Source organism: Rhinichthys klamathensis, unplaced genomic scaffold, assembly GCF_029890125.1.
Source record: "Rhinichthys klamathensis goyatoka isolate OS25496 unplaced genomic scaffold, OSU_Roscu_1.1 h1tg000127l_1, whole genome shotgun sequence".
NCBI classification, from domain to species: domain Eukaryota; kingdom Metazoa; phylum Chordata; class Actinopteri; order Cypriniformes; family Leuciscidae; genus Rhinichthys; species Rhinichthys klamathensis.
The window spans coordinates 2,130,098-2,153,548 of NW_026606664.1; the positions used below are offsets into that span (position 1 = coordinate 2,130,098).

General features: G+C 36.9%; 4 protein-coding genes across 7 annotated transcripts; 2 read left to right on the forward strand and 2 right to left on the reverse strand.

The window, feature by feature from the left end:
- The first annotated feature begins 1,457 nt into the window (after window positions 1-1,457).
- tmem221 (transmembrane protein 221) lies at window positions 1,458-4,565 on the forward strand. Its single transcript, XM_056256462.1, has 3 exons — window positions 1,458-2,154; window positions 2,768-2,853; window positions 3,808-4,565. Exons 1-3 carry the CDS (start codon window positions 1,865-1,867, stop codon window positions 4,308-4,310), a joined length of 879 nt encoding a protein of 292 aa, XP_056112437.1. The 5' UTR covers window positions 1,458-1,864; the 3' UTR covers window positions 4,311-4,565.
- On the reverse strand, window positions 3,442-6,450 carry borcs8 (BLOC-1 related complex subunit 8). 3 transcript variants are annotated; one of them, XM_056256463.1, is made up of 6 exons: window positions 6,391-6,450; window positions 6,107-6,219; window positions 5,327-5,391; window positions 5,143-5,250; window positions 4,869-4,954; window positions 3,442-3,718 (listed from the first exon to the last, which is right to left on the reverse strand). In XM_056256463.1, the coding sequence occupies exons 1-5, from the start codon at window positions 6,425-6,427 to the stop codon at window positions 4,891-4,893; spliced, it is 387 nt and encodes a 128-aa protein (XP_056112438.1). In that variant the 5' UTR covers window positions 6,428-6,450; the 3' UTR covers window positions 3,442-3,718; window positions 4,869-4,890. The 3 variants fall into 3 exon arrangements, with proteins under 3 accessions (XP_056112438.1, XP_056112440.1, XP_056112439.1); XM_056256465.1 differs by lacking the exon at window positions 4,869-4,954; XM_056256464.1 differs by lacking the exon at window positions 3,442-3,718 and having other exon boundaries at window positions 4,868-4,954.
- Window positions 6,451-7,147: 697 nt separating this feature from the next.
- On the forward strand, window positions 7,148-8,775 carry rfxank (regulatory factor X-associated ankyrin-containing protein). Of its 2 annotated transcripts, none has more exons than XM_056256466.1 (8): window positions 7,148-7,401; window positions 7,514-7,625; window positions 7,705-7,770; window positions 7,848-7,948; window positions 8,025-8,150; window positions 8,296-8,362; window positions 8,437-8,517; window positions 8,607-8,775. In XM_056256466.1, the coding sequence occupies exons 2-8, from the start codon at window positions 7,535-7,537 to the stop codon at window positions 8,675-8,677; spliced, it is 603 nt and encodes a 200-aa protein (XP_056112441.1). In that variant the 5' UTR covers window positions 7,148-7,401; window positions 7,514-7,534; the 3' UTR covers window positions 8,678-8,775. The 2 variants fall into 2 exon arrangements, with proteins under 2 accessions (XP_056112441.1, XP_056112442.1); XM_056256467.1 differs by having other exon boundaries at window positions 7,517-7,625.
- nr2c2ap (nuclear receptor 2C2-associated protein) lies at window positions 8,757-11,708 on the reverse strand. Its single transcript, XM_056256469.1, has 5 exons — window positions 11,616-11,708; window positions 11,403-11,493; window positions 11,202-11,307; window positions 9,369-9,437; window positions 8,757-9,130 (listed from the first exon to the last, which is right to left on the reverse strand). Exons 1-5 carry the CDS (start codon window positions 11,651-11,653, stop codon window positions 9,009-9,011), a joined length of 426 nt encoding a protein of 141 aa, XP_056112444.1. The 5' UTR covers window positions 11,654-11,708; the 3' UTR covers window positions 8,757-9,008.
- Between the last annotated feature and the right edge of the window lie 11,743 nt (window positions 11,709-23,451).

The following is a 23,451-nucleotide window of genomic DNA, read 5'->3' on the forward strand; positions in this document are numbered from 1 at the left end:
TAAAGGTTCTTCATGGAACCTTAGATGCCAATAAAGAACCTATATTTGATTCTGAAGAAATAACCTTTCACTAAACAGTTCTTAAAAGAACCATTTTTTTCTTAGTTTAAAGAACATTTAAAACATCTAAAGAACCTTTTGTCCAATGGAAAAGTTCCGTGGTTGTTAAAACTTCTTGGAACAATGGATGCCAACAAACCTTCATTAACTCAAATGTCCCATGAAGCTCTTTCTGATTATGAAATGCATTAGGTGAGAAAGTTCAAATAATCATACAGAATCATAATAAGACTCTCAAATATATAGCCTACTGACCTCTGGGTTCTATAAAGCATCATTATATGCATCAAACTAGTTCTTTGTGGTCCTATAAATGTCATGGCAGTGGTGTAAACACTTTTTTAGGCAACTGGAACCTTTATGTAAAGTGCATAATAAATGTATAATGGTTATATTATACCCAAGATAACTGGGTCTCAATTAAATAAAGGAAACTCTGGAAAGTGTCAAGTGTCAACTTGTTTTCTTTTTTTTTTTTTTTTCCTGAAACTTCTCACTTCTGCTTTTGACAACATCAGCGGCCTGAAGTTTTTGTACATGTGGTGAGTCTCTCGGATTCAGAAATAGCCTCTCTGGTCAGCGTTCATGTTTAGGCGATTCTTCAGGCAATGTTTTTTTTAGTGTCACGCTTATCACGTTAAGCACAGCGGCAGACCTCGAGTTCCCATCAGCCCATTCTGAGCAAAAAAAACCACCTGTGCATTCAGAGTTAAGGTAATAAGCAACGTTTCACCTTTATGCTACTAAGCTTAAATACTATGACACTGAAGAAATATATGCCAATTTTAAATTACATTCAACATACAGATTGTAAATAAATAAAAAATGAGATGATCAGTAAGTTATGACACAAGTTTTACATTTTACAAGTTATAGCCTACAAGATTCAACTAATTTTAAGTCAGTTTATTGTAATTTAAGTTGAAATGACAAACATCCAAGATGATTGTAATTAAAAATGTAATGCAGCAACCTTATTTTACGGTGTTTTTTGTGCAAAATAATCATTCTTAATATCTTGTCATGCAAATGGGCCCATTTGAGCAAAAATGTTTTTGCATTCTAGCAAGTTAATAGTCATATAATAAGAAATACTAGCTTTAGAAAAATGGAGATAAACTTTGTTGCTGATAAAGTTTTTAATGTTTTTTAAATGACATTGCATTCAAATACAGTACACACACACACACACACACACAAACACACACATAAGCAAAATATGGGAAACTTCGACCACATTCTCGATTACCGGTGTTGACAAACAACACTAACTGTTCATATAAATGTTAAGAACTGTTAAAATACATAATAATAAAAAAATATAATACAATATGTAATAAAATAATTTAAATAATAATACTATTTTTGTCCTAAATTTCGCTCATGCTGATGGACGCATATAGACTTTTATTATTAGTGCTTTACACCTGCTGCATGCACTGGATAATAAAACGTGGATGGCATAGGCAAGCGCGTTGCTTTTCAACGGACAAATAAGTGTAGGGCGAGTAAGTTGCGGTATGGCTTCTTAGACGAATAAATCCAAATAAAAAGTTCATTGTTGCATGAAATGTGTATAATCTGGGGATTTAAAGTGGATCACATGCTCTGACTGAACAACAGCGGCACGAGAGCACGCGCATTCCACAGCAGCCACTCGCGCATCGTTTGTTTTGAGCCTCAAGAAAACCGACAACAGAAAACATAGCGAGAAAGTAGCAAGGAAAAGTGGAAAAAATATTATTTTTGATGGACTATCGCTGTTTGTTTGTGAAGTAAATCGGACATTTATCCACTGTCGGACATGACGCATTCCTATAGTCAGCGTTCTCTCGTGGTGCTCGCGTTTTTAGGGATTTTATCCGCAATAATGTCCGTGCTATCCGTCATTTTGATTTGCCAGCTCCAAACGCAACAGGTTGTTATAAAAGATTCGCCTACTTTCGTGTCGAGTGAGATCACAGCGGTGTTATTGCCCGTTTCTACGGTCCTCTCAGCTTTGTCTCTGACACTCAACTTGAGCTCAGTTGTTGTGTGTTTGCTTCACAGCTATTTCGCCACTGAAATATGCCGAGGAGAACAAGATACACAAAGGTAATGGAGAAACGTACTTGTATAGTTACAGAATGTCGACCAAAGTGAGTGACATTTATTCGGAAGAACGATAGTACAAGCTCACTTTTCAAGCAAAACAATGCCCCCCCAAAAGAGTTTGTTAGGTCTAAAATTTTTACGATACACAAAAAGCATCTGAAAATGAAAATCATTTGTGGTTGTCTAACTTTAGTGGAACATTTCCATAGTACATGCGATGAATCACACCTGAGTGAACATAAGGTAAATTTACTTCATACATCTACTAAAAATCACCTTGAAAGTCATTGAAATTAGTTCATTAGTTCAACTTATTTGTGGATCAGGTGTCCAAACACTTTTGGGGCCATTGTATATCAAACATAATTGCCATTTAGGTCTACTGGACCTTTGTATTTCATATTGAGCTCCAGAACCTTTTTCCAAGATATAGCCTATACTAGGTTTAAACATTTTAAATGACTTCCAATTCAAAGTATAGAGCAGCATGAATGGTTGCTTTATGTATTCTAGCAGGTCACTGATATCTGTCTATTTGTTTTGCAAATTGAGGCCCTGCTACTAGTCCACACAACTAGAAGTGATCTATTTTGTTTTTTGCTTATATTCCAAGGGCCGACTGGTTTTTATCGGATAGCAGGGCTGTCCGGCATGTGAACATTGGGCTGTTTTGCCTTGGAGTTTCAGTTTACTTAGCTGGTAAGTGGACATGAAAAACCAGAGGAAAGTCAGACATGAGTTATACTAAAAACTTTAATTATCAGATTCAGAATACACACATTTACAGAACATAGTTAGAACAAGTAGAATTATAGTGCAAAATATCCCCCAAAGCAGCTTATGAATATATGCCGATCCTTACATCTTTTATACAAAAAGATGTCGTTTTTGTCTTTTCTTTTTTGGCTCTTTAGTATGGAAGCCCATTTCCACCTAAGAGTAAATAAAATATTGGTAACTGCGATTGCAACTGTGACTTATATGTCGCAATGTGGCATTAAATCTCATAAAACTGTGATATTTTCTTCACAGTTGCAACTTTTTATATTTCCCAACTGTGACTTTACATCTCACAAAGTGACTTTAAATTTCTTAATTGTGACTTTAAATCTCATAATGTGACTTTATATGTTACAATGCCAAATTAAATCTCGCAATTGCAATATTTTCCTTTATAAACTTTATAGCTCTCAATTGTGACTTTACATCTTACAATGTAACTTTAAATTTCGCAATTGTGACCTCATGTTACACTGGTACATTAAATCTCGGATTTTGCCCTTTTTTTTTCTTGCAGTTGCAGCTTTATATTTCCCAACTGTGACTTTACATCTCACAATGTGACTTTGTTTCATATTTAAACTCAGAATTAACTTTTTTATTTTTTAACTGAGGTATAAATGGCCTTTCATACTTTAGAGTAGCAATCATCATCAATATGACGTGGTGGCACCAACTGAATATGACATATGGTTTCATCCAGTTCTTCATCAGTGATCAAGTTTATATCCCAGAGCTGTGCTTTTCTCCATCCTTAAGCATGCCAGAATCCAAAGTTTTTTTCCTGTAAAGCAAAAACAATACATTAGTTTATATTCATCATTCAGAAGTGATTTGACATTAATATATCTTCTTTTTTTTTCTTCTTCACAGCCATGTCTATTTACATGATATTGGCGTTTGAAGTCGAGACTGGCATAGCCAGTGTGTGTGTGCTCTCCTCTGGTGTTCTCGTTCTGCTACTTATCGTTATTCACTCCCTAATACGGGGCGCACATACAGCCAAATCCTTCCGCAGCGAACATACCCACACCATGTACCACAACTACCCTGAAAACAGCCCAGGAATCCATACTTCGAACCTAAGCATTACGGAAAAGCCAATGAGGCAACACAGCTTAGCCAACCTGCATAGACATTACATCAACCCCGCTCACATCGATCCTAAATCGCTGTACTCGCCATCCAACGGGCCTCACGTTCACTCTAGCGATAAGGACAGCTACAGCGGCGGTGGGAGTGGACAGACACACCGGACCTTTTCAACAGAGTCTGGCCGGTTTCACACTCAGGCAAAACCCTGGAACGGCGTCAACAGCGAGATGAGATCTATAATAGCTCGCAAAGCCACGGTCAAGGATTCAACTTTAGTATGAATAGTATCACATCCACTTTTGTGTCAAGATGTGCACTATATATATATAATGCTGCATGTCTATACATTATTGTCTTAGAAGGCGGCCAAATTATTTGTGACATTTAAAGCAAAATATGTAAAAAAAAAAAAAAACATTTTTGTGCACCTAATATCACCTTACAGGTGTTAGAAATCACACTAACAGATTTTTAAATAATATTGTGAAATTACTACTGAAATACTTTGTGTACTTGAATTTGTGTAGCTGTAATTGGATAATGAATGTTTTCTTTTACTTTCGCTTAAAATACAATTGTTTATTCAATGCGCTACAGTAAACATGATTTGCTATAGAAAAATACAACTATAAAAATTAAGATGCGATGAAAAATGACATATTACCACATAATAAATTAAATATGTGGGAGAAGCCGATTTGAATTGGCATTTAAAATGCGTCATAATAAATCTGGAAAAACAATGAAGAGGTTTCTGATCTTTTAACAATTTCGTATATAAACCACCAAATTACTATTAACACTGATGTAGAAAGACACAAAAATGAAGCAAAACTAACCTTGGAGAAAGATTTCCATGAGTCAAGGTGGTGTGACTGAAGTGTGTGTGGGTGTATCGTTTGGATTAATTTCAGGTTTCACAGCACTGAAGCCACATGCATGTTTAAAAACAGAAAAAGTGAGCAACTTAAAAGTGAAACAATCAAGCAAAGAAAAATGAAAGCATGAAAATGTCACATTTAACAAGTGATATATAAAACTACACAAAAAAGGGAAAAGAATAATAGTGAATGCGTTTAATTGCAATGGCTTAAAATGGATAGTGAGTACAACCTCCGTCCCTGCGAGCTGCTCATCTGTTCCTTCAGTGAAATGGCTTGGCGCAGAAGACCATCTATGTTCTTGAAATAGAGGCTACTGTTTGTCATGCTTTTAACCGCACTGAAAGGAAAACAGCCATGAAGTATGTACATAATATGAATAATCAATTTGTCTGTTTATGTAATGCAAATCTTACCTGCATGCATATTCAACAGTGTAGATTGCTCCCTGACTCTGCTCCTCCCAGCTCTGCATGTCTGTCTACAAATTCATAATTCATTACAACACTAAAGACAGCTTAGGACATACATGTGTTTAAGTGTTAAATAATGTAGATGGCAGACAAAATATTAATATTTTATTCTTTATTTTATACATTTTATTTATAATATACTTTTCTCATACACAAAGCTCTACAAGAAATACAAGTATAAATACAAGCCAATAAATAAAACAAAAGTACACAACAATAGTTGCTTAAAACACAAATTAGGTTGTGTGTGTATATATATATATATATATATATATATATATATATATATATATAGTATAATTTTCCTTTTTTTCAAAAGTTTTGTGAAATTGCACACACAGACCAGCCACTAGCCAGGTGACTATAATTACACAGAAAATTAAGGGCTGCTTATTTATTTCTTCTTCTTTTTTTCATTATTTAATTAATTATTAGCTTTTTATAAATGTATGAACCCCATGCAGTTCCTTCCCAAACACTAGTTAGGGAGACCCTGACGTAATGTATTATTTTATGTTATAATGTAACAAGATTATACTATTCATTTAAATTTTATAAACAAGTTAGGCTAAAAATAATCTAAAAGTAATCAGATTACATTACCTAAAATGTGTAATGCAACTACAGTTTTTATCATGTAATTTGCATTCAGTATTGGACAACAATTTGTAAATCTACCCAGCACTGACTGGATATAGGCTGAGCAATATCAATGAAACGCACCTTGTGTTGCACGAGCTCTGGTAGAGATCTCCTGACGTGCTCCTGTAACCTATAAAGCGCTATAGACGGTTCATTGGCCAACACATACATACTCTCTGTGAATTTATCAGTCACTGTAGAAGAAATAAAGAAAACAAGGCATCAGCATCCCTTCAATAGGATCATAACAAACCAGACTTCTGACGACAAACACATAAAAGGCGTCTAATAATCTGTGTTATGTAAATGAAAAGTTATGAAACATGAATCAACATGCACACGAATTCTGAATCTAGCCAGGATACCTCTTTTTACTTTTAATTGCATTTCTTGATCCTCCATTTTTATCAATGTATGACTTAAACTTCCTTCTGAATTATCAATGCGCCGCTGCTGTATTCCTACGATTGTGCTCCCAAAACATCATCCGTAGGAACACCAGCCCAATAACGAGTTCCTAGCCACTAGTTCGAATCTTCTGAATTGACTCAGCAAAAAGATTCATTCACGGAATCGTTCAGTTGCCCTTTCTGCAGATTAACACATTGAGGGAGTCATTGAACGATTTGTTAAAAATACCGAGTCGCTCATGACTGAAATAAGTCTTATTGTAATAGTTTTTCAACTCTAGATCTCAGAAAGAGTATATAACCAAGCATCATAAGCGTTTACCCCACAAAATACAAAAAGACGATTTGCAGCTGCTGGGCTGACTATTTTAAGCTCTTGAAAAAGACAAGCAAACAAACATATGTTTCAATAATGTTCTTAAGCTATTTTAATAGTGGGTTATTATTATAAGTCACTGTACATATTCCTATTCATAAGCCGAATCAAAACGCAGTGAAGGGGGCGTATTGATTTAATTGATCCAACCAATGAAATGCTTCTCCCCAGCCCGCACTCGAATGCTATTGGCTCCAACTGTAGTCAGTCTTTGAAGGCAAGAAAGCAAGTCACGCGCTTAAAAGAGTCAGTGAATGAAAGTGAACTAGAACGATTCTTTAAAGATTCGTTCAAAACCACAGAATCGTTCACGAAAACAACTTACAGCTACACTTCCAACTCTAATTGTTTAGAAGGATGCGATTAAGTTTGCAGCAAAAAGTACAATATATATGATGAGAAAAGTACTTGATACGATGTGATTCATTAGTGTGCGGTTTGTGTTGAGTTCAATGCACATGCAAGTCTCCTATTTCAGTTTCACTTTTGCAAACGAATCAGGAAACAGACGCAGCATAACGTTATGTGATCTTACAAGCCTGTGAAGTTTATGATCAAAGTATTTGCTCATAAAGTGTAAGGAATCGAAGGTAAGATACTCCTAAGACACATTTTATTATTTCATATTAGTATTAAAAAATATAGGCTACATAGTAATTTGTGCTAACATTGTTTATTTTCGAAATTGCGTACATTTTAAAGCAGGTGTAATGATCAGTGATTATGGAAAACAGACTTGACGAGAACCACTCGACCACTCTGACGAATAAACAGCGTGGGAATGAGGTCACAGTCCGACCGGCCACTTTAGATAGTGAGTCTTTCACCTCCTTCCAAATGCACGAAATGCAGCCTTTTTTAACATAATTGTGAGTTTTAATTATGCTTTGTAGACCTCTCAATTCATCAGCTGGCAGCCCATGGAGAGATTTCACAACTGGAGATACATTTATCCAAAGGTACCCATAAATAAATAATATATAGTTATCCAACGCTTGCTGAAATAAATGAACAACATATATGGGTAATCTTGCAGACAGCTCTCTGCTTAACAGTCAAGATGAGCGAGGTTTCACACCACTAATGTGGGCTGCTGCATTTGGAGAGATAATGGTGGTAGAGTTTCTCCTTCAGAAGGTGAGAAAGACACATTTTTTTAGCCACTGAGACTGGGCAATATATTATTATATGATATTATATTACATTACATTAGGGAGCAGATCCGAGAACACTAGCTCGGGAACGAGAAAGTGCCCTGTCTTTGGCCAGCGCAGGAGGATTTGCAGATATTGTTAATATTCTCCTACAACATGACATTGAGATTGATTCCTATGACTGGGTATGAACAATTTAATTATGTTGATATATATATATATATATTTTTTTTTACAACGTTTTACAAAAACTATTGAAACATTTTACACAAACATTAATTACTGTAGAAAATGTACACCTCATAATCATGCTTTCAATTTCAAACACAGAATGGTGGGACCCCTCTTCTCTATGCAGTTCGTGGTAATCACATTAAATGTGTTGAAGCTCTCCTAAGTAAGTCTTTTCAAAATATTCACACATTTTGTTTTGTTATTTGTGATGACAAACTGAAGTAAGTTTGTGTTTAGGATGTGGGGCAGATATCACGTTCGAGGCAGACTCTGGATACAGTCCTGTTGCCCTTGCTGTTGCATTGGGCCACAAAAAAGGCAAGTCTTTCCTTACAGTATACTGAAATGCAAATAATCCAGTTTATTTTATTAACTAATAACTGACGAGTCTACCAACTCATCTGCAGTGCAAAAAAGTCTTGAAGATCACATTTTGAAGCTGTTTCGGGGACCAGTTTCAGTGTCGGAGAACACATGAAGCAAAGGACTGCTCTTTGAAGACTTTACAATAATCCTCCATACTGTATAGCTTTATTTTGACATGAAAGAAAGAACAATCTGTTTTTCTACTTTTTTTTAATTAAAAAACTCTTTTACAAACATGCAGTTCATGTGTGTTGACCTAAAAAGGCACGTGAATAATCTGTAGAACCTCTGTAGAAATTAGATGTGATCTAAAGTAACATCAGTTGATGCTTTCCCTGTGAGTAGGTGGGAATAAACTCCACATCCAGAGGTGAAAACAAAGGGGAAAAGCTGGTTGGCATTCCCGCCTCTTCATACTTCCTCTCTGTCCTTTTCTCAAAACATTACAAAACCTTTTCCCCCAGGATATCCAATGTGTAAACAATTATTCTTCCAAAAAAGTCAGCACTGTTTTCAAACACTATTTTCAGCCTCTGCACCAAAGGGGCATCTTGAATGGGAAAACTGTGGGTGAAGAATCAAGGATTTGATTAGCTTGGGATAAAATGAAGACATGAGCAATTTGGCCATTGGCTTGGAATGGACAGAAAACAAAAGGTGTAGAAGGCACCGGAAATGTCCACTAATTCTGGTGGAGTTTACATGATAGTCAATCTGAGAGAATATGGTGATTAAATGCATTTATAAGTGGAAGCAAAAAATAGAAGGTGCTGAAGAATAAAACTGCACCACATGGAAGGATATTTGTAGACAGTTGTTGTCCTCTGGATAGAAGTCTAAAATATGTTCGAGGTCCTCTTCTTTGGCAGAACCTGTAGAAGAGGAAGCATTTTAATGGCTCTAACTCATATGAACACAACTGTATAAGGCCTATTTGTGTGACTTAATCTTTAGTACACTCGTAATAGAGCACAACAGTGACACTTTAAGTGATGTTGTAAGTGGTTTCTTCGTTTACCAAAAACTTTCATAATATTCAAGGTGCACATTCAAGATGAGAATATTTACGAATATACCAACAAAATACAGTACGTGCCTTTTTGAAATGCAAGCAAAAATCACAAGCAAGAGTGCTATGTTACTGAATTTATATATAAATGGTATTATAAAGAACTGTTTTTTCCATGTGAATGTAGTAAAGTTTATCAAGGAATCAGTTGAATAAATGATTCAATGGCTCACACATTAAGGCTGTCACTTGTTATGAGACTGAAACAGCATTTTTGAATGATTCAGTACACGCTGTCATCCACTTCACGAACAAAAACGATCCAATCAATGTTCTCCTTACATTTTCTCTTGTTTATTTATTTATTATTATTAATTGCAAAATATGATTACGCCAAAATAGCACAAACAGTAAATTTTCAATGAAAAACTGGCATGGAAGGCTTAACACAGAACCATATTAAATCCAAGATAGTTACAGACCAAAGACAAATTTTTTCTTGTCCGAGAAACCATTTTACAAAAGACGATCGATTCCGTTTCATTAAAGCTGCAGTCCGCATTTTTCCCTCTTTGTCGCCATCTCTGTTCGCGGAATTATCAACTTTATGTGAGTTGTAGTTCGACACCGCACAGTGCGGATGAACACATTGAGGAGACTGTGCAGCTGTCAATCACCGCGCCGGTGTGGATACTGGCATTCAGAATCACAGATTATTATTTTTGGAAGTATGAATAACAATCATTTTCACCGGAAAATGTCAACAGAACAAACAGAACAAGTAAGTAACATCCACTTTTGTTCTGGTTCTGACATTGCAGTAAATCGCGCTGATTAAATCTAAAAATCGTTTATCACGGAAAACCGTGCAAATTATACTTTGTTCTCAACTTGTTAATGTTAACAACGTCAGCATTGTTGTGTGACTACATGTAATGTCCTTCCTATGTATCCTTGTTTTCGCATGGGCCCGGTTGCAGTCTCTTTTTTCTGTAAGTTAGCCACTCCGAAGTCCGAACGAAGTTTTTTGCATTTTACAACGGGTGAATCTAGTTGTCACTGGTGATTGTCGTTTGAACCTTTGGATCCGCCATCAAATTGATAAGTTTAATTATATCAAGTGCTGTGAGAAAAGGCTAAATCTCCACCTCCAACATCCTCACACGCAATATAGCCTTCCAGCCGAGACTCCTCCTTTATGTGTACAGATGTGACGTAATGACGCAAAGACATGCTCGAATCTCCCGCGGAAATCCACCAGTACCACTGGAATTAAAAACATTATTACAAGCTTACCGTTTTGAATCGAGCTAAGGCGAGCAGATAGCGTTGAACACTGGCTGGTTATGTATTTTGGATCATTTTTAACCCCCCAAAAAGCTACGGACTGCAGCTTTAACCTGTATTAAATTTTCGATTAGTCAAAATAAAACAAAAATAGCAAATAAAATACAAACTAAGTTCATAAAAATATTTGCAAAGGACTTCGGTAGAAAACACTATTGTTCAAAACAACGTCAATCACAAGAAAGTGAATGGGTTACCATTGCTTATAACATCTTCGGAGCTCATGGTAGGTCATTCTGTCAAATGTTACCGCTTAAAGCTGTTGTTTATGATGACTGACCTTTTAATTTACAAGATTTTCCTGAAAACCCTCCTTGGAACTGCAGTATGAGCTCTGATACTTTCACAGGCTGTGGAAACTCAAAGACTACCCACTGAGATTCACCCTATTAAAAAAAAAAGATAGTAAAACGGGTTAAAAGGACGAGACAACCACAATTGTTAAGCAACACGAGGCGTCGCATCATCTCGGCAAAATCACCTGGTCAGAATTCCAGCACGTCTCCTCATTGGAATCAAACATGAACTTCTTTCCGAACTGTTTCACATCTCTGTTTAGCACAGAACTCACCCTGTGTGACAGAAACCTCATTTACACTGTTCCTACTGCGTTATTATAGTAGCCTATGTGTTTTCAAAATAAATACAGGCCTAGTTAATATTCATGTTAGTAATATAACACCCACGTTTTTACCTGCTTTGTGTGTTGTTACAAATCAACGACTCTGCCATCTTCAAATCGACCTTTCAACTGTGGGCAAAACAGAAGACGTAGACATCCGTAATTTCACGACAGTGAGGGCAGTGTGTAATTCACTTCTCTACCGTTAGATGTCAGTGTCGCTCCTCAAATTGATAGCCACGGATGGTCATATTTTTGGCCTCAACTCCGCTTGAACAGTCCAGAACTGGATGTAAATATGGTGCATCTAACCAAACTCAATCGTATTTTTGTGCAGAATCATTTGTTAAGGCAGAAGCAGCCAATTATTCAGATTCCAACATGAACAGGTTGCCTTGGAAATTATGATCAAAGCAAGGTATAATGGATAATATGAGTTGGCATTCAATTCCGATTTTCACGCTTTTGCTTTTTTATTTGACTGTTTTTTTGTCAGTCCCTCTCTTTCTGTTTCTGTTTTTGCATATAGTTGAGTTTATGCAGTTTATGGTAATATACATTAATTTCAGTTTTTAATCTTTAAGGACAGCTTTTGATTGTCTGTAAAATCTGGAACCTGAAGCAAAACCACATTAGAACCACATAGACTGGAATCTTGTAGTGGAAAGATAATTTTAGATTTGTTTGAGGCGACACACGTCTTGTGTATTTTTGAGTGTGACTTGACAGAGCACCACATTTGATGTCACAATCTTCTCTCTTGTCTTATTTGCATCAGTAACAGCTTTCATCTAAAACTTTGTTCGGCTATTTTTGGAATTAATGTTCTTTCTTGCTGCATAGAGAAGCAAGATCAGAGGAAGAGAGGGATTGACAAGATTATAAATAAACATTCCAGCTTCAGTTTGTTTTATTGGTCTTAAAGGGATACTCCACTTTTTTTTGGAAATAGGCTCATTTTACAACTCCCCCAGAGTTAAACTGTTGAGTTTTACCGTTTTTGAATCCATTCAGCCGATCTCCGGTTCTGGCGGTACCACTTTTAGCATAGCTTAGCATACATCATTGAAGTGGACAAGACCATTAGCATTTCTAAAAAAAAAAATGACCAAAAAGTTTCGATATTTTTCCTATTATGCAGGCGTAAAAAAAACGCAGCGCCTGAAAATAGGCTACCTTCCGTCAACACAACGGAACTATTTTCAGGCGCTGCGTCATATCATTACGCCTGCTGCTTTCATGGTAACGTTACGGCAGTAAAGTTTCTTGATTATTACCAGACTATTTATTACGCAGGAATGAGAGTATAGTTCCTAGCCATATCAGCCTAGAAAATCGCAACTTTACATTTTCCGTCGGTCTTAGTGCATGTAACTACAGAAGAGTCAAGTTTTAAATAGTAAAAATGTCGAAACTCTTTGGTCATTTTTTTTTTAGAAATGCTAATGGTCTTGTCCACTTCAATGATGTATGCTAAGCTATGCTAAAAGTGGTACCGCCAGAACCGGAGATCGGCTGAATGGATTCAAAAACGGTAAAACTCAACAGTTTAACTCTGGGGGAGTTGTAAAAAGTATCCCTTTAAGGTTTACCATCTATGGGCAGATCACAATCAATTTTCAGCCTGATTTTGAACAACCACACTTCTGACTGCACTTAATACAAGCAAATTCTTAGACAATACAAATCTTTGCTATTTGCTATTGTTTTACAATCTGTAAAATGGCTGGTATTATCCAAAAATACCTAAATGACCCTTTGCTAAGCTCCGCCTTCTTTGCTAAGCTCCGCCTCCTCTGACTTAGCACCTGTTGCAGTGTGCTATGTTATAGACAAGGGGGTAATCCATCGACCGGAAGTTGAAGCCGGCCGGGTGCCGCCATGTTGTAGCAGAACTTCACTTGCGTTAGCATTTCCATTGACACCCATTCATTTTTGCGTCACTTTGACAGCGAATAACTTTACATCTGAGGCGTTTAAAGACTCCATTTGTCCATTATTTATTTCTAAAGAAACACGACAATGTATAAAGGGCTCCATTACCTTCTATGTTACACTATGGCCCCGTAGAAACAGATTTAGTAAAAATAGGCTAACGATTGCGTCATAACCACTCGACTCTCTGTCGCGCTGTACAGAAATTACCGTACAGACAGGAGGAGAAGCTCGCAGGCAATCGGGGGGACGTCCCGTCAAGGGAGAAGCCCATAGATAATGAGTCCATAAAAGCAACGGAATACTTACTCCTGCTCACTCACGATAAAGGACTCTTTGCTCAAGTTCCCCGTCTCTGCAAGATTAACGTTGGCAGTTTTCACGCACAGCTACTAGAAGATTAACGTCTGTCAGACAGGTTGCTCACGTCATCAAGCTTAGTTTGAGTCGGTCTGAGTCTGCGCGTCAGGAACGGAAGTTCTCAAAAATCGCTAAAAGTGGGCTTCAACTGTCTCAACTGAGTTCCAATGAGATCGCTCTGTCCATTTCTTTTACTGTCTATGGTTATAGACAAGCTTTTTCTCTTTTCCAGTTTCTGTTGATGGACAATCTGTGTGTTTAGACAATTTTAAGTTGAATTTGACAGAAATGACCTCCCCACCCCCTGTAAATGAATCTGCTTCAGCCCTCATTTCCAAATTAATATCCTACATTTGTTTCAAGGAAAATTAATGATAATAATTTAGTAGATAGATAAGATAGTAATTCAAAGTAGACTTCAGGTATTGATTCAGGTCAACGTAGAGGCCAGAGTAGCTAAAGAGATCACTACAGTCAAATTATTGTATTATATTGCTCAATATATCAAGTTAGCAATTAACATTCTTGTGAAGGAGAAAATCAATATCTACAACTGATCACCTCATTTATTTTTGAGTTCTGCTAACTTATTAGGGCATACAGTGTAGTGAATGCATTGTAGAAATGTTAGGAACTGTTCTTTTTAACTTAAAGTTGTCACTTGTAATTGCGTTCATGTTAAGCGTCTCTCCTTTCAGCCAACTGCCTCGATTCTGATTTGCAGTCTCTGCAGTTTTTAATCACACTTCTGCTTCATTTAACAATTTCTTTCAAGACAAATGGCAAATGAAATGCTTGCAATGTCACACTTCATTCCAGCTCACGTACGAGTAATATCCATTCAATTTTTACCACTTTATGAGCACACTTTATTTACCACTTTAAGGAACTTTAATTCTTTCTAATGTTATTTTTTTAAATCATGTCTTGAATTAGCAGCTTAGCTAAGTTTTTTTTTTTTTTTTTTTTTTTTTGTATGTACAGGTCATTGGTGATGGACGCTTACGAAACACCCTTTGTGAAGCTTCGAAACCTTTGTGAATCATTTGTTTCAAACCAGTGATTAGGAGCACGCATCAAACTACCAAAGTCAAGGTATTTCAGTAAACGAGGCTTCGTTACGCCATAACTGTTTTGAATTTCTTCGAAATTTCAATGGTTTGAAATTGAACCCATAAACCTGTGTCTGTATGTTTTTTTTACCTGATCTCAGAATCAAATTTATAAATTTGTAGACATTTAATGACACATTTGTATGATAAAAAGGAAGAGTTTCTGATTGGTCTGATTAACCAAGTTCTCCATAAAATAAACAAAACAAGCCCTACAACAAGACACTTCATATTTAATAGTATCAGATAAGTTGTTATTGCATTTAATAGATCACACCTTCAATAAAACATTTGAAATTGCTTTGTAAAAGGCACTTCGAAACAGTGACTTATTTTGGGAAGCAATTGGTTCAGTTGATTCAAAGTTTTGTAAATAATTGTTTCTCCCATCACTACAGGTCATTCAATGTCAAGATTTAAAGGGGTCATATGCCATTTTTATACAAGTTAATATGATTCTTTAGGGTCTAAATTAAAAGTTTGTAATATACTTTAATGAAAAATTCTCATTAGTATTGTAAGAAAACAGTCATTTTACCTGGTCAAAAACAGCTCTGTTTTCAGCACGCCATTTAAGTGCATGTGTCTTTAAATGATAATGAGCTTCAGTCACCCCGCCCCTCTGTTCTATGGGGCGTTTTGACACAACACACGTGGAGTGTTGCCTTGACAACAGTTGAGGGTATATTTTGGAGAAAGAATGGCAGCGGGAGTCTCTGAGGAGTGAGGACGCATCTGTGCAACCGTATCAATTAGATTTTTTGACATTACTTCTTAATCAGTAACAGACACCGTTATAAACCATCTACAAAAGTAAGCTTAGTGTAGTGTTACCATGTTAACTTTAACACCTGCGTACGCAGTATGTAATAACACAATAACCATAACGCGTTGTTCATTATAAACGTGGGATTATGAATTATATTGAGAACGTCGTACATAGAAAACATGCCGTAATGTACCCTGAGTGTAAACCTTAGCCGCATTCATCGTGAAGCGTGCAAGCGATTTGCAAAGATTAATATAAAGGTTAATAAAACTTTACACTCACTTCTTCTGGAGGTGCAGCAGGAACACGAATAGTTGGTACCGATTCTTTTTTCAGGAGCAGCTTCTTAGCAAAACCAGCTTTATACTGATCCTTGTTTATTAAGCAGTCTGGTGAGAAATGATTCGCGCAAACATGAAAGCATTGACGTTGATCGTGGGGAATATTCCCTTCGAAAACAAAACTCAGCCACTGCGTCTTCAGCGGTTCGGATTTAGGAACATCAAAATGACTGCAGTGTTCATTATTACACCCAAGAACAGAACACCACAATCGCTCGCTCAGGGCGGGTCTGTGTTGAAACGCTGCTGTCAATCAACAATCGTGGGAGGGGCGTCCGACCGTGTGACGTCACACAGTCAGGCGGCTCGATTTGAGACGGGAAAACACATAAGGAGATTAAAAAAAAACACTGGATGGATTTTTATCATTATATGATGGTTGTGTACAGGCACTGGCAACACACATTTTAGTACAATCAACTTGTAAAAGTGCATGTACCATTATATGACCCCTTTAAGAAGTTTCATTGAAAATCAACAGAAACAAAAAAAATGATTTGGGGTTTCAAGCACAGGATTGGTCAGTAAAACATTTAAGGCGGGGCTTAGTTCTTTTTGATAATATTGCAATTAAATTACAGCCATTTTACAGTGAAATTCAATTTGTGCGTCACGTTAAGCTCGAAGACGCCATAAAATCTGTTATATTGCTGTTGATTTTCAATCATGGTTCTGAGTTGAAAATCACCACTCAAAGAGTGATATATGGATGGCATTTTCTTTTTGCATGCCGTAGGTTGAAACAATATTCACAGCCAATCAATTATTCCGAATGCCATTTGATGTCCCACAAGGCACTCTGTGCTTTAATAAGCTGAAAATGGCTCCAAATAGAAGACACATCTGTTTGCTCTGGAGCAATTAGCGATATGTCTGAGCCGTTCCATGGTTTTTGGCAAGTCTCGTATACTTGTACTCGTATACAGAATTTTCTGCTTCAATATTAGCTCGACTCATAATTAAACCCTTTAGGAGGGAAGCATTTGCACAATATGCTCGACTGCTTCCGTTAGAAAGTGCAGTCGCTCATGCTTTATTGATTCTCTTACAACTGCAAGCAAAAGATTTTGATTATTGTCTCTTTTCCAGTACATTGTCTTAAAGAGGCTGGCAGTCATTATTCACGGTGAACATGTGTGCTACTGCCAGCACTAAATTAGAAGAAAGATGGATGGACGCAGAAAAGAAGATTGATGACAAGGAAATATTCAGTATGTGCTCTAATCACTGTTTGTTAAATAGAAAGCTTTCAGTTGCTAATGGGTGATTTAGTCTTTGTAATGGTGATGTTATAGGGAAATCAGCTTTAAAATGTGCTTGTCATCTTTAGGTATTTGCCTAGGTGCATATTTGCCATAATTCAAATGGTGAAAGCTGTTTTCTTCCCATTGGATATAAAAATTCTCAAGCCAGATCTTGGTAACACAAGCAATGAGATTAATTGGAGGGATTTTAAAAAGAAGATTCTGCCAATTAACAGCATTTGCAGCAAAATGTTGATTACTAAATTATTACGATTTGTCCCTAGTTTTCTTCATAAAAAGCAAAAATCAAGGTTACGGTAAGGCATCCAATTTTTGGAGCATTCAAAATGCAGAAATCTGAAGCTTATCTTTTTTTTTTTTTTAAATGCACATACATTAATTCCTCTGTTAAAATGTGTATTATTTGAGCTGTAAAGTGGTTCAAATCATAATTTGTACAGTTGCTTTAGGATTTTTGGTGTTTTGACGGCTACAAAGTTGTAAAATTAGCTATAACTTTACACAGAAAAGTTTAGTAAGTGTTTTTTCCCCGTACTAAAATCACTCATATACTGTTTGCGTCTTGTGGCTGTACCATTGAAACGCTGAGTATTTTAATGTAAACGGATTGCCACGTTCACTTTCATTGTAAGTGCCCCACTGTAACTCAATTTTTTGCGTTTCTTTTAAGAAATTTATTTATTTAAGTTGAAATCATGAGATTAACTTTAGCTGAACCCGTAATATTTCTTGAAGTCTCCTGTTTCTCTGATTTTGATCCTGAGAAAAATACTTAAGTTATCTCACATGTGCAATAGATTACAACTGGAGCAATGTCAGCTTCATCTCTGTAGAATAACTGCAGGGCTTACTATTACCTTTTGGCAAATGACAGACCTCAGCAGCACTGTCCTGTTGTCAAGCCATTGCACTTTGTCATGGTACCTTGTGAACAGAGCAGTAAATCCCCTTGGCTATTGGTTCTACTGTAAAAACGGCCTGCATCAGCAGGGTTTGTGAAGTGTGCCCTCTTTGGTTTAAATACTCCACTGGTGCTCGACCTAAATCGCCCAAGGGCTAGAAGAAGAAGAACCTGCTATATTGAAAATTTTACACTTCTCCATTTGGGACTAGTGCCAGGTTACCGCTGTGGTTTGAGCTGTTACAAAACATAGTGAGCTGTCTACTTAGACAGCATTTTAATGCCCGGTACACATTGTATCATTTTGGGCTTTTCCAGACGAAAGATGAACAATCGTGGCTATTTCTGTGGTCGTTGCTCCTAAACGGTGGTCCAACATGGTACAGTGAGAGAGATTCAAAGACGGCCGTTGTCACTGTCAGAAAATGATCGCAGGGAATCTTTGGTCGCCAGACAGTGTCAGAACTTTAGCATGATCATCTCACAGTGTCTTACAACCTACAATTATAGCCAATAAAAACGCAACATGAAATGGCGTATTGATCAAAACTTAAATTTAAACCTTAAAACTACTTACCTCAAGCTACATTTGCCAGATTGGCATGCCAAGTTGGCCTCTTTTCCCTAACCACGACCACATCCATATTCTCCTCTAATGCTTCGTCTTCTTTTTTTCAACGCATAAAAACCACAATTGCCAAAGTTCGATTCATCGCTCTATTTGTTTACCACTAGTGCATGCTGATGACGTTTTATCCTTCTATAATAACTTGCGTCGTGGCAGTAGTACAGTCTACTTACTTGTTGTACCCAAGTTTATTAGATCCATGTCGTACAGTGTGATTCGTAATGATCTTATAGGATTGCCAAAAAATCGCAGTCTGTAGCAGGCATAAGACATCATCAATATGGTCTTCCCGATGCAAAGACAAAATAAAAAAAAGTATAATATAATTTATTTAATTTAGTATTGAAAACTAGTGATAAAAATAGCTAAATCCTATTAGAAAAATAGACAATCAACTGATATTCATCTGCTATGCATTTTTTGAGTATTGAGGTGCATTCACTCCATGTTGGAATTATCATAATTATGAGATTCCGACTTGTTAAAATTGTTTACGTCCCCGTAGGACTCGTAATTACAACTTGTAAACTCAGAATTTTCTGAGAGCTCCTTGTATCATGTGAACGTTGTACCACCTGACCACATTTAGGTGTTGCCATGGAAATGCATAATTCCGAGTCCGAGAAGTGAACAGCTCTGAGAACATCATGTTTTGTCATCGTATAATTACGATAATCAAGACATGATGTGAACGCAGCATTGTGTCATCAGCTTAACAGCAACATGCTAACAGCTGTAAATAAAACAAAGATTATTGGAGTATATTTTACAAGAAAATACTATTTCAAAATTTCTCATTTAATTTAATGTTACTTGCCATTTCTTTATAATTATTTATGAATTTTACTAGCAATTTCTGAGTGAAATTTGTTTCATTTAATTTGAATTAGAAAATTAAAGGGTTAGTTCGCCCATTTAAGACACAAGTTGTATGCAATCCTTACCAGCACTATAGTGCATACACACTGACCCACTCTGGTCAGGAAAAACAGGAAAACGATGGAATCTGAACTTTGATCCCGGCACATCCTTGTGGTCACAGCCTGGGAATTTACAAGTTCGCACAATTGTTAATTTAATACTTTTTACGTTGTTGTCAATCGATTGTGTAAACACTATGGAACAGCTGATCAGAACGTGCGCACTGTTGACGTTGACAGCAGCGCGGATTGATAGAAATGGATAGAAAATAGTGCCGATTAAAACTGAGGTATGAATTTTGACCGGCGTGTTTTTTGTGTGGTAAATTAATCAAGCTTTGAAACGCAAATAATTTTTTCACGTAAAAACGCACAGTTTTGTGGCACCGGAAAATAACCGGAAGTACTTTTTTGAAAAACTTCCAGCGGCCAGAACTCTGACCAGGGAGGTGACAACAGAGTGGGTCAGTGTGTATGCACTATAGTGCTGGTAAGGATTGCATACAACTTCATGTCTTAAATAGGCGAACTAACCCTTTAATGTAGACATTTAATTTCAGCTTCCAATTGTGTTAGAATCCTGGCTTGGGGCCGTTTACATGACACCGCTTTCAAAACTTTTTATGCATTTTGGCTGTTCATTTACAGGACAAAAGCGTTTTGGGGGCCTGAAAACGCAAACTTTTGAAAAACGGGTTTCAAAGTGCAAGTTTTTGAAAAAGATACTTTTATCGTCTCAGCATACCTGTCAACACTCCCGTTTTTCCCGGGTTTCTCCCGTTTTTTAGCCCTATCTCCCTCCCGGCTTGTTATTTCTCCCGGGAAACTCCCGTAATTTTCATGGCCCTAACTCCTTTATGAATAATCGAACCAATATGTTGCCAGATCTTGTATTAAATGCATTATATTCACACAATCCACACACCATATACGTACAATTTCAACCCGTTTGTCATCTCAACCTGGCAACCTATAACCCAGTTGTGCAGTCGCGGAAAGCTTAACCCGAAAGCGAGCACCAAACAGCTTCACTGCCTTCCATGCCACAGATTCCTCGTGCCTTTAGTTGTTTTAGCATTCATAGAAGGACATAAGAGGTAATTTGTTGTCATGGTGATTCAATTTGCCTGTTGTTAAACTCTTGGTCTGTGCATGAGAGCTAGTAATGTGTTGCAGATCAAATGGAAAATAAACATCTAGAGTGCAAATTAAATTAATATGAGTGCCATTTCAAACCGCTGTTTAAAGCATCATCAAGGGCAAGGCTGTTTTAGTCAAAAAACCCTTTCCACATAAAAGACAAATCATTTGCCGAACGCACTAAATTTTCACAAGGTCATGTTGTTATATGAACAAATTGACCAATGTGTTCTTTTTGAAGGTCCTTCTGTGCTCTTTTCAGGCCGTGAGTAGTATTCGATTACTAGTTTCCCCAGTGCATTTTCTTTCCAAATGCCTTGAAAGAAAACACCTGCCTCACACAGTCGCCTACATCCGTGAGAAACAAAGGTGTGAATCCTTGCTAGTTTCGCACGGGCTTTAATGCCTTTTACTTGAACTGTAGATTAACCTTGCAAATTGCTTTTACTGCTATTATCACAGAATAACACCTTGAATTAGGAGGATTCCATCTCATTAACTGAGACGTACACCAACCGACAGCAGTGAACATCTGGGCGGCTCAACATGAAATGTTTGTGGAGGACTGGTTGAGAACCAGATAAAATCTTACCATGCAAAGAGTCCACCTCTAATAGGCAGCCACTGGAGCATTATAAGTCTGTGTATATTTGTAGGGGTTCAGAGAGGTGGTGGTCTCGAAGTCCAACAGTTGCCAAAAAGGACTTCATCATGACAGGGTCAATTCAGTTGCTGCTAGTTCAATTCAACCTCCAATATTGTCCAATCCAATTGATTTAGATTCTCAATGGCGCCAATTTCACCTCATAAGTGATCCAATTTCCATGCAAACTCCATTCAAACTCTTTCACTTTATATCCAATTTCTTCAGTTCATCCCCACATAATACATCTACGCTCTCATTGCAGCTCCTCAAATGAGAATGATGAACCTTCCAGACACTTGGACCTGGTCTGCGAATATATTTCGGCTGGCTTTGGGAAACCAGACAATGCAAGTGTTTCTAGTGAGTAAGCCCTTGTGCTTAAGAACTACTGCTTTGTGGAAACCCTGGGATATCGCTGTCCATTGCAATGCAATATCTCGCGTTTACATGTGTGCATATAACCACGTTTGAAAAGGATTTTTACCAGTACCTTGAGGCTATCTTGAGGGACCCCAATGATAGCATATTTTTTTGTTACATTGGGTTTAACATTGGCTGAAATAATTACTTTTTGTTCCACTGTCTTCCCTCTTATAATCAACAAATAAATGAAAGTTGGCATGAAATGGAAATTAAACCTTTCTATTTTCTAAATGCATTAGGGACGCACCGATATGAACATTTTCGGCCAATACCGATAACCAATAATTCTTTATGGTTGAAAGCCGATAACCGATATATTGGCTGATAAATCTAAATCCAAATTTTTATATCATTTTTGAGATCCTGATTACAAAAATAAAAGTCTCACCATTAAAAGCCATATCCCAATCACACAATTATAATGATGTTCTCAGTGTAATTTTATGTAGCATATATGACAGACTTGCGCTGCACATGTTGCACTTAACTGTATTTTTCTTTTTTGAAGTGATTCCAATCATATTTCAAGCCATTCAAAACCATCATGGTGAACGGTGAGCATCTGAAGTGTCTCAGCTGAGGGAAATAATCCATTATTTATCTGCTTTAAATTTTCTTATCAGGCCGATAACGATAACATTAAAAATTATCATATATCGGCCGATTCTCGCTATGGTGGCCAATGTATTGTGCATCCCTAAAATGCATGTTATATTGATCTTGTTGTGAACTATTCATCCATGCATGTTTCATTTTTATTTATTTATTGATTTGATACATTTTTATCAAAATGTCAATTGATCTCTGGTGAAATGACAGTTTGCTCTCTGGTGACGTATGCCGGACTTCTCCGTTTCGTCTGCATAACCGCCACCCTTTTCTTACAGTCTACTGCAAGCTCGCATTCAGATCAGCCTCCATCCAATCGATTGAATGTGTTGAACTAGACAATGGCCTACTTTTTTTCTCGATAATCTGTTTCACTCGGATGTAGCCTACGTCACAATAAGGAAGACAAGATCTGTTGCTGCTGCCATTACATCGCGACTTTAACCATAGAATGGCTTAAATCGCTCTTTCCTCTATTATATGCAGCTGAAGTTAAATGGTTTAATTCATCTGATCTCTGATACCATGTCACTGCTAACCCAGCCATTTAACATAGCACTGGCATTTTGGTGGTGAGTCATTGGATCAGTGGTTTAGAAATATCACTGGACTGAATACTCTGTATGACAGAAGAGGAAATTATTTGTAAGTCTATTCCTTATTCCTTAGTCATTCTGAGTCACACAGAGCAATTTACTGGGACTATAGGACAGTAACCCTTTTGGTGAACCAAAGACCAGAAGAATGTCTCAGTCGTTCTTGGTAGCTTAGCAACATGCCGAACATCTTTCAAGTCTTCAGATACAGATATGTAAACATTGTTTTTTCAGGTGAATTTACATAACGCACAGACGTTAAA

Coding starts and splice junctions, on each gene's coding strand:
- tmem221 (XM_056256462.1), top strand. CDS start 1,865: ATGACGCATTCCTATAGTCAGCGTTCTCTCGTGGTGCTCGCGTTTTTA. Junction 2,155..2,767: donor GGAGAACAAGATACACAAAG/GTAATGGAGAAA, acceptor TTATATTCCAAG/GGCCGACTGGTTTTTATCGG. Junction 2,854..3,807: donor AGTTTCAGTTTACTTAGCTG/GTAAGTGGACAT, acceptor TCTTCTTCACAG/CCATGTCTATTTACATGATA.
- borcs8 (XM_056256463.1), bottom strand. CDS start 6,427: ATGGAGGATCAAGAAATGCAATTAAAAGTAAAAAGAG. Junction 5,251..5,326: donor ACTGTTGAATATGCATGCAG/GTAAGATTTGCA, acceptor TTTTCCTTTCAG/TGCGGTTAAAAGCATGACAA. Junction 4,955..5,142: donor AGCAGCTCGCAGGGACGGAG/GTTGTACTCACT, acceptor ATGTGGCTTCAG/TGCTGTGAAACCTGAAATTA.
- rfxank (XM_056256466.1), top strand. CDS start 7,535: ATGGAAAACAGACTTGACGAGAACCACTCGACCACTCTGACGAATAAA. Junction 7,626..7,704: donor CCGACCGGCCACTTTAGATA/GTGAGTCTTTCA, acceptor TATGCTTTGTAG/ACCTCTCAATTCATCAGCTG. Junction 7,949..8,024: donor TAGAGTTTCTCCTTCAGAAG/GTGAGAAAGACA, acceptor ACATTACATTAG/GGAGCAGATCCGAGAACACT.
- nr2c2ap (XM_056256469.1), bottom strand. CDS start 11,653: ATGGCAGAGTCGTTGATTTGTAACAACACACAAAGCAG. Junction 11,308..11,402: donor CGTGCTGGAATTCTGACCAG/GTGATTTTGCCG, acceptor TTTTTTTAATAG/GGTGAATCTCAGTGGGTAGT. Junction 9,438..11,201: donor AAAATCTTGTAAATTAAAAG/GTCAGTCATCAT, acceptor CCTCTTCTACAG/GTTCTGCCAAAGAAGAGGAC.